Source organism: Curcuma longa, chromosome 16 (assembly GCF_044706935.1).
Source record: "Curcuma longa cultivar G26 ecotype Majalengka, Jawa Barat chromosome 16, ITB_CL_G26_1.1, whole genome shotgun sequence".
In the NCBI taxonomy this organism is placed as follows: Eukaryota; Viridiplantae; Streptophyta; class Magnoliopsida; order Zingiberales; family Zingiberaceae; genus Curcuma; species Curcuma longa.
The window spans coordinates 11,528,682-11,538,520 of record NC_133876.1 but is presented as its reverse complement, the minus strand read 5'-3'; the positions used below and the strand labels follow the sequence as shown (position 1 = coordinate 11,538,520).

Sequence of the window (9,839 nt, the reverse complement as noted above, 5' to 3'; positions counted from 1 at the left end):
ATCCGTTTCTCACTAGAGGAAAAATCTCGTGCAATATGTCACAATTGATACTTGAATTCAGGATGTCTGATTATCCGTTGAAGGGTCTAATCGCGTGTCTTTTTTACTTAAGGTGTAGATGCTCTGATTGGAAGAAAACGTATAATGATTTGAACCGTGTTCTCCAACTTAGGGTTTAAGGTTTGAGCCTGAACCCTAAAATCCTAAACTCTGATATGCTCTGAATGGAAGAAGACCTTAAGATAGAAGATGCTGTTCTGAAACAAAACTGATGCCTCCTTGCAAACTAACACATTCCCTCTGTCTTCGACTTGTTGTCACATTCCATCATTTTTTTTCTTCCTGCGTTGACTTTTCAGGCCGGCCATGGCAGCTACACTTAGCTCATCCGTTTTCTCTCTTACCTGGAGTTGACTTTGCTCTCCAACTGTGATCTGTTCTGTCAAGACCGTTTCGATTCTTCCTGCCGGCCTCATCAGTAATGAAATCTTGAGAACTCAGTCCGTTCACCAAATTTGTACACTTTCACTTGTCAATTTCCCGCCACATTCAACCTCCAACTGTCACCTTCCTCTCCCTCTTTAACACACCTCCCTCCCTCCCTCCTTCCCTAGCCAACTCCATGGAGCACTTGGCCCTCCTCTTCTTCCTCTTCCTCTTCTTTTCCTCGGTCGCCGGTGAATCCGATGACGTTCGGAAATCCCTCATCCGTTTTCTGGAGAAGCTGTCGCCCAACGACCCCCAGCTCGCTCAGAGATTGGGTTGGGATGCTTCGACTGACCCATGCAACGGCGGCTGGCGTAATCTGTCATGCAACGACAAGAAAATGGAGGTGCGGGCCGTTACGCTGGAGGGGATGGGGCTTAATGGCACGATCGACGCCGGCGAACTCTGCCGTGCGCCGTCGCTCGCCGTGGTGAGACTGCAAGACAACTTCATCGGAGGAATTCTGCCGGCGGAGATCTCCAACTGCACCGGCCTCATGCACTTGTACCTCGGGAACAACCAGCTCGTCGGCGGCTTGCCTTCCTCTCTCGCCGACCTCGGAAACCTCAAGGTGCTCGACCTCTCCGACAACAACTTCTCCGGCGAGCTACCGGCGCTGTCGAGAATCTCCGGCCTATCTGGCTTCCTCGTGCAGAACAATAACCTTAACGGATCGATTCCTGGATTCTGGTTCAGAAACTTCGGCGCCGGATACTTCAATGTTTCTTACAACCAATTCGCCGGTCCAATTCCCGAAGGAGCTGAAGATATCGGCGCCGCCGCCTTCTTGGGGAATCACGGCCTCTGTGGAAGGCCACTTCCTAATGCTTGCTCGCCACCATCCCCGTCTTCTTCCCCTTCTCCTTCCCCTGCAGGGAAGAAGGATGATTCCGGAACTCGCGAAAAGCTCATTCTTTTCTCGGGTTATATCGCTCTTGGTCTTTTCTTGTTGCCTTGCGCTGCATACAGAGTCCTCCGCAAGAAGAAGGCTACAAGGAACAAGATCGAAGCATCGGACAGTAGCAGTCCAAAAAGTTCATTCACCATGAACAAGAGCGTAGCCAGCAGATCAGAGCACCCGATTTCGACGGAATCCGCCGTCACGGAAGGGTCCACCTTGGTGGTGCTGAAGAAATTGACTACGACGGCGGCGGAGTTGAAGTTCGAGGAGCTGCTGAAGGCCCCTGCAGAGTTGCTAGGGAGAGGAAGGTTTGGGAGCGTCTACAAGGTGGCGATGCCTGACGGAGCTGCTTTGGCCGTGAAGAGGCTCAAGGATTCTGGCAGCTCGGCGGCGGAGTTTCAGAGGAGGATGGTGAGGGTGGACACGGCGGCGCGCCACCCGAATGTGCTCCCGGCGGTGGCGTTTTACTGCTCGGCGCAGGGGAAGCTCGTGGTCTACGAGTTCCAGCAAAATGGGAGCCTCTTAAATCTCCTCCAAGGTAAGATTTCTCTATCAAGAGATTCATCGGCATTTCTTAAACCAACTGCACTGCAACTCTCAGGAAGCAACCGAACCGGCGGAGGAGCATTCGACTGGAGCTGGAGACTGAGAGTGGCGGCCGGGATCGCCGAGGGCTTGGCTTTCATGCACAAGGAGCTCAATTCCGAGGGACTCGTCGGCCACGGAAACCTCAAGTCCTCTAACATCCTGATGAACGCCGACATGGACCCCTGCATCAGCGAATACGGCCTAGTGGTCGCTAACACCGGCGACGCCGACGCTGCCGCCAAGCCGATCAGCCGCGTCGCCGGCGGAGCCGACAAAGCCGACGTGTACGGCTTCGGGATCATCATCCTTGAGCTGCTGACGGGGAAGCCGGTGAAGAACGACCCCCTGGAGCTGGCGAGGTGGGTGAACTCTGTGGTGAGGGAGGAGTGGACGGTGGAGGTGTTCGACAAGAGCATCGTCTCCGGCGGCGCCAGCGAGGAGAGGATGGTGCAGATGCTGCAGGTTGGTCTGATGTGTGTGAATCCGTCTGCGAACGCCAGGCCAAGCATGGATCAGGTGGCTTCCATGATCAACGCCGTGAGGGAAGAAGACGAGAGGTCGTTGCTGGTCTCTGTATCTGAGACTTCTGAGTGAGACACAAGAACACAAGCGTGGATGGATTCACCATTACATTTATATTCGAAACAAAGTAATTACTTTTTCTTTTCTTTTCTTTTCTTTTCTTAATTTTCTTGTGGCATTAATTATTTCTTGAGACTCAGTTAATTTGAGTCTGGTTTTATTTTAATTAATTGTGATATCAATAATCCCTTGTTGTAATTGTGATTCTCGCAAGAGAAGTTTGTCTTCGATCCTTGCTGTAATTTCTTAGCAATTGTTCAACTAAGGCTGCAAATGAAGTTGTCTGTATCTGAGTGAGACAATAAAAAGGCGCCTTTTTGCCATTACCTACTAAGACTTTCCACCTTTGCCCAGTAAATTTTTGTCTTCCCCAGATTCGAACTCTAGACCTGCAGACTAAAGTACTAAAGTTCCTTGAATATGGTAACCAAGTGAGAAACTTTCACTTGGTTACCAGATTCAAGAAACTTTAGTACTTTAGCCTGCAGGTCTAGAGTTCAAATCTGGGGGAAGGCAAAAATCCACTGGGCAGGAGTGGAAAGTCCTAGTAGGTAACAACACGGTCGATGGTTGACGACCCATGACCCACAGAAAAATAGGGGTCGGGATAAGTAGAATTCCCACGGGCGGATGGACCGGATCGTTACAATAAAAATCCTTTTAGCAACATATAACTGTTGACTGAGGTACTATTTCAACAGTAGACTTTTATCAATATAGTGGTACTATGTCTCCAAAAAAATTTTTTAAGGAATTTTCTGATATGGGACCATTTTTGACATACAGCCAGTCACTATATAAAAAGTTTACCTTAGGGGTATGGGGCGAGAAATTTATAAGGAAGAAATAGAAAATCCTCGAATGCAAAAAATCCATTTCTAAATTTAATAAAATAATATTAACTCAAAAATAAAGATAATTTCTAATACTAATCCCATAAAGAAACGAATCAAAAGATAAAAATAACTCTAATAAAAAATAATTATAAAAAATAAAAATAACCCTAATAAAAGAATAAAAATTATTTAAATCCTTCTAAAAGATTTTAAATAATATTTTTTAAATTTAAGATAGAGTCATTACACTCGATAATAAATATAGATTTTTGAATGAGTTTCGGTTTAATATATTAAAGATCTTATGATTTCATCTTGAATTAAAAATTATAATTTTTTATTTAAAAATTATAATTTTTAATTTAAAAATTAAAAGATGCATTTTTTATTAGAATCTTTTTGTTTATTAGAATCATCTTAAAGACACTATTTTTTTAATTTATTATTAAAATAATATCTTATCCCACTTTAACCATTTTTATTTTTAAAAATACCTTTATTTGTAACACTATTATAATAATTATGATCTCATATTTATTATAATATAATATTAACTAATAAATATAACATAATATTAATTAATATTGACGATGAAAATAATATTATTAGTATTATTAAAAATAAAATATTTAAATTATAATAATTATAAATTATAAATGTTACAACAACATAGAACAAAAATATTTTAGAGAATAAAAATGAATTGAGACCGATTCCAACACTATTTTAATGATAAATGAAAAAAAATCTATTAATTAATGATTTCGAAAAAAAAGAACGCTTTTTGAAATTTACCCAAGTTTTATCAATTTTGTTACAATCTTAAATTATCCATGATATCATAAAAAAATAATATAAATAAGGATAGGATCAACAGTTAATCTAAATTATAAGAATAATAATGTTGTTATATATATATATCAGAACAACTAAGAATAAACAATACATCAATTGAATTGAAAAAATAAAAATAAAAAGAGAGAACAATTAGTAATTCGAATCATTTTACAGAGGATGCAATTTTCCATTAGATGATAATATCATAAGAGACACTTAAAAACTATATAAATAGGATAACTAAAAAATTCATCTACTTTATTTATTTATATTATTTTCTTTCTGTTGGATATTGGAACCTTAAAGGACTAATATAATTTTGTGAAAAATCAAAAAATTATCAATCGATGAAAGTCAAAATTGACTTCAAAATCGAAATCTATATTTTGTGTAGATAGATTTAGACTATTAATTTGCTCAAAATCGAAGGGTAAATGAGAAATTAATTATTTAAAGTCGGTCCAGAATAACATTAATTGTTAATTAATATTATATAAGGAAGTGCATGGGGAATAGTCCCACATCGGATGAACTTTCCTTCCTTATTAATATTGTTGTGTTAATGGAGTTAAGTTCATGTGCTCTCTTCTCACAGGCGAGTAGGTACTCGCACGTGTGAGCCCGCCACGCGAGCACGCGCGCAATGGGCACTTTGTTGTCGCGAGAACGACGTGGCAGTGCCTACGTGGCACTCGGATGACGTGTCAGGCTCACATGTGATGTGGCAGTGTCTGTGTGGCATCCACGTAGACAAGGAGAGATGACTGGACTGCTGACTGGGCGAACGGATGACAACCGTTGATCAAAGAGGTGTGATACGATCTGGAGCGTTGGATCGCGAAGAGTCACGATCTGACCGCTGGTGCGAAGAGTCACGATCTAACCGCTGGTGATTGTGCTTGATCTAAAGCGTCAGATCGAATGGATCTTTAGATCTAAATCTGACGGCTGATGACAAAAGGGAGATCTATGAGTTACAACCCTCCAAATTTGATGGATAAGATTAAGAAAGCTATGTGAAGGGTTACAACCCTCCAGATCGAATGACCCAGATCGATCCCACCCAAAGGTCATAACCACTCACCCAAAGGGTATTCAACCTCTTCAATTGGTATAAATAGATCCCTCCAGATGTTGTATAGAAGGTTCGTTGATCTCGGAATTTGAAATGCTACTATTCCGAGCAATATCGTTTACGGAAATAGTGTTGAATTTTAGCCTCGACGATTCATATCAATTTGCATCCTCTCTGACATCTACTGGAACCAACACTTTCTATACAACAAAAATCATACAAATAAAATAGGTCTAGATCTCATAACTCATAATTTTTTTATATAAAAATCAGTATTTAACAGTTTCCACGCACAATACATTCATACACATCAAAGAATGAAGGGGAAAATAAAACTACTTTACATCTCCAGTTATAGCACATAATGAATGAACAGGATGCCACTACAAATACATACAGCCCTGAGAAACATTTTACAGCACTGGCAACAGTTTCATTCCTGAAGAGCAAATAGATTTTCTATACTCATCTTCGTCCAAATGCGTCGATCAAATGAGCTCTAGAGATTTCTGAAATGGCATAGGGAACAATTTACAATTGTATATATGAATGATACATGCATGTGCAGATGAGGATAATATTGTACATGAGAATTCAGGCTCCCATTTTAGTTTCTATTTGAGTGAAAAACAATATCGATAAATTATATTTGAACTTCAAATAAGCTCAGGAAATTAGAGCTTGCTAGAATTTCAGCCATGATCAAGTAATTCCATTTGGATCGAAGCTTTTCAATTTAAATATTTGGTCAACCATTAACAATGTAACTAAAGGTCAACAAACAGACTGAATTAAAAATCAAAGGGTAAAGATGTGTTCTATCTTATGAAATCTAAAATATATTCCTCTCATCACCATTGCATGTTTTACAATATATACATCACTTGAAAAACCGTGTAGCATCAAAAAGTAACTCCTTTAATAGAAACAGACTACGAGACAAAGTATAATATATCAATATAAGGATAAAGATGTGGATAATGGAAAAAAGACAAGGTAAATGTGAATATGTATCATATTCAGGTTGCATCAAGAACAAAAGATTAATTCATGTCAACTCATAAAAAGAATAAAGGTGATCAGGAATGGAAGAGTACTATACATCTAAAATATTTCAAAAGCATAAAATGGTGACTATTAATTTGATTAGCTGCATATATTAATTGCTAGCATTCCTTTTACGGTAAGAATCTGATAAGATGTACAAGATGACAGTGAAAAACTGTTCTAGTATTACAAGATTCTTTTCTAAAATAAGAGGCAGCAGGATCCATACGTATTGTTTAAGACATTCTTGTATAATTGAACATCAGTCTTGAAGCATGCAGCTTGACACTAAAAATAAGTATTTTTGAAAAAAAAAGTTCTTTTTTGTGCTTCTGGTTAGCATAGGTTGATGATAAATTTCTTCATCCAAATAGTTAAAAGGCTTTTGTTTCAGATCAAATTCAGAAGCACAGAAATGAACAAAGCAAGTAGTCTAGGAATTAATTACTAGAGAATAATTCGATCATATCCCACAAACAAAGCCCCTGACCTACCTACCTACCTTTGAGAGACACCTAATGATTAGGATTCTGCTAATACGGTTTTAAATGATTAATGGTGTGATTACACCAACAAATCCCTTTAATATTGATTAAAGAAGCACAAAGAGGCAACTCATGCATGCCCTTTTTAAATAATTCAGCTGTCTGAATTTCGTGTCTGATTCGTCTGTCTGTCTATCGAATAAGTTTAGAGTATATATAATTTATACACATTCAAATTTAATTTTTTTTATTATTCCTTTGAATGTTTATCATTGCACTGGGAGAGTGTAGAGGAGAACAGCTTGCAGTTCAAAAGGCAGGGGATGCTTTAGGACAGCACCATGCCAAACCCTAGCTTAATTAATCAGATGGAGCACTTATTCAAAGAGAAAGAGAGAGCGAAAAGAAAAAGGGAGTAGTGTTGTGACCACAATTCCCTTTACATATGCTACGCTGCAGGCTCTTTTACAATCATTGAAGTTAAAGATTATAAAAGAGGGCAGCATGTGGGGGTTCTTGGTAGGGGTGTAAACGAATCAAGTCTGATCCTAAGTTTTTCGAGTCGAGCAGCATGTGGGAGTATTACATAGTTCTTGATAGGGGTGTAAATGAATCAAATCTGTTTGTGAATTTTTCGAACCGATTCAAAAAATATTTGATTATTTGAAATTATTAAATTCGAACTGAATTCGAATATGTTCGATAATTTTTTCGAGTCGAATTCCAACTCATAATATTTTATTCAATTATTCACAAGCTATTCGCAAATCGAACTCGAATCGAGCTATGCTTATTTTTATATAATATTAATTTAAATATATTCAAATTAATATCAAAATAATTCGAACTGAACTTGATTCATTTTCATTTAAAAAATGTATTAAAAACAACATTGTTCTAGTATATTTCTGATGTACCTATACTACAATCGTATTAAAATTCAATTTAATTAGAAATATTATGTATAAAATTATATTATATTTAAAAAATTATTAATTTAATTAAAATGATCTAAATTTGATTAAAATTATTTCAACTTAATCAAAATATGCTCTACAATGCTCTAAGAGATGAACAATAATTGTTTTCAAATTGAAATGATTTTAAGTAACTTTAGATGATTTTAATAAGTTAATAAAAATATTTTAATATAATAATATTCTTTCTCTAATAATTTTGTTAAGTTGAGTTAGTTTACTTTAATTTTATTAGAAAAATATGTTAAAATATTATTATTACTATTATTATTTTTTGAAAAAATGATAATGAGGAGTGTTAGCAATCCATATACTCAACAGCTATTGGGGTGATGGATTTCACCTTTTGTAGAAAGAATCCAGAATAACGAAGGCGAGCCTTTGCTATCATGATTCAACTGCTAGAAATAATTTTTGTAAAAATATAAAATAAAAGTGTGTATAATAAATATAATATATACATAGTCCTATCTTTTTTTTTTAAATCTTACACTTGATATACCAAACTAATCTTGAATTCAGTTGGAATCGCGAAAATAATTTTTATAAAAAAATATAAAATAAGACTATGTACAATAAATATTTAATATGGTCCAATCTGTTTTTGAAATCCCACAATTAATGTATCAAATTAAACTATCGATTTCATCTAGTGGGATAAGGATTCTCGATGAAACCAAGTAATATCTTCTTCGTAGTGGTTAACTATATAGTTTTTTGATTTATCTCTTCACAGATAATTGTGAAGTCGAAAGTATAAAACTGCTGAGATGACGAGATAATTGTGAAGTCGAAAGTATAAAACTACTGAGATGACGGATTCCACGTATTACTTAGGAAGGGATAAGGATTGATTGTTATAGTAAAAAAAAATTTGATAGAAAGAGGTGTTGTATTCTACTTAAGCAGCTATAGGAGTCTAGATTCCGGCGAGAGGCATCAGCAAGGAAAGAAGAGAGCTAGTTAAAGCTCCATTATATTCATTTATCCGCTGCGCCGAATATAATAAAGGCTGTGCACGCAGATAATTAACTTCTACCAGAAAGCTTCTTCATGATCATTTCTTTTCTTTTGCGTATTAAGAATCATTCGATCGCAGCCCTCCGATCGCCATCAAAGCCCTTATAAATTGCTCCATAGCAGAGCGTGTCTTCCTCCAACTCCGAAAGAAGGCGGGGAAGGAGAAGGAGAAGGAGAAGGAGAAGGAGCAGTCGCAGGCGCCAGCAGTAGTACGTAGGTCCATATATATGGGAGGAGGCAAGAAGTTCCCTTCCATGTCCTTCTGCGGCCTGTGCTTTGGGCATCCGAGGAGAGAAGCTGAGGAAGCCACCGAGTGGGAGCAGCGGCGCGCGAGGAAGGTCCGGCCGAGCGACGAGGACCACGGCCGGTGGTTCGGCGCGCCGGACGTGGACGAGAAGGCCTCGGACTTCATTGCTAGATTCTACGCTTCGAGGTTCACGGACTCCGAGCGACAGGCCATCATCGTTTAAGTTTCAGCCTTTTTGCTTACTGAGCTTGCTTCTTCTCTTCGTCATCTTCTTTCTTTCTTTCTTGTATTGTACTGTACTGTACTGTACTGCTTCTAGATGAATAAAACTCTCCATGCTCGTCGATCGTGTGCCATGATCATTTCACTGTGTAAATTATTTTTCAAGATATATGTAATGGGTTAATATAACTTGATCAAGAAGGTCAAGATCTGATCCGATTGAAAATGATACGTCGAACGGAAAACTTGACTCCAAGGCTAATCACTAGCTAGCTATCCTAACAAGGTGGTCAGGCGTCGATTAGGCAAACAGTTCAATCCCGTCTCTTGCAGGTGCAAGTACACACACATTCGACCAAGAACATCCTTACTTCTTTATTTTGGTGTTTTCCTCTTCTGTTGTGATTTAATTTGAGTGTCGGAACGACTGAGTCAGAGCATCTCTGCCTCCCGTTCTCACCCTCATCTTTTCCTTGCAGCTCAACGCTCAGTGACACATCGGAATCCGACGTACTCCTCCTCAACTCATCAGGGAT

At 38.3% G+C, this 9,839-nt stretch overlaps 1 protein-coding gene across 1 annotated transcript; it reads left to right on the top strand.

The window, feature by feature from the left end:
• Positions 1 to 622: 622 nt before the first annotated feature.
• On the top strand, positions 623 to 9,304 carry LOC141847072 (putative inactive receptor kinase At2g26730). Its single transcript, XM_074735054.1, has 3 exons — positions 623 to 1,925; positions 1,989 to 2,565; positions 8,914 to 9,304. The coding sequence occupies exons 1-3, from the start codon at positions 623 to 625 to the stop codon at positions 9,302 to 9,304; spliced, it is 2,271 nt and encodes a 756-aa protein (XP_074591155.1).
• Positions 9,305 to 9,839: the final 535 nt, after the last annotated feature.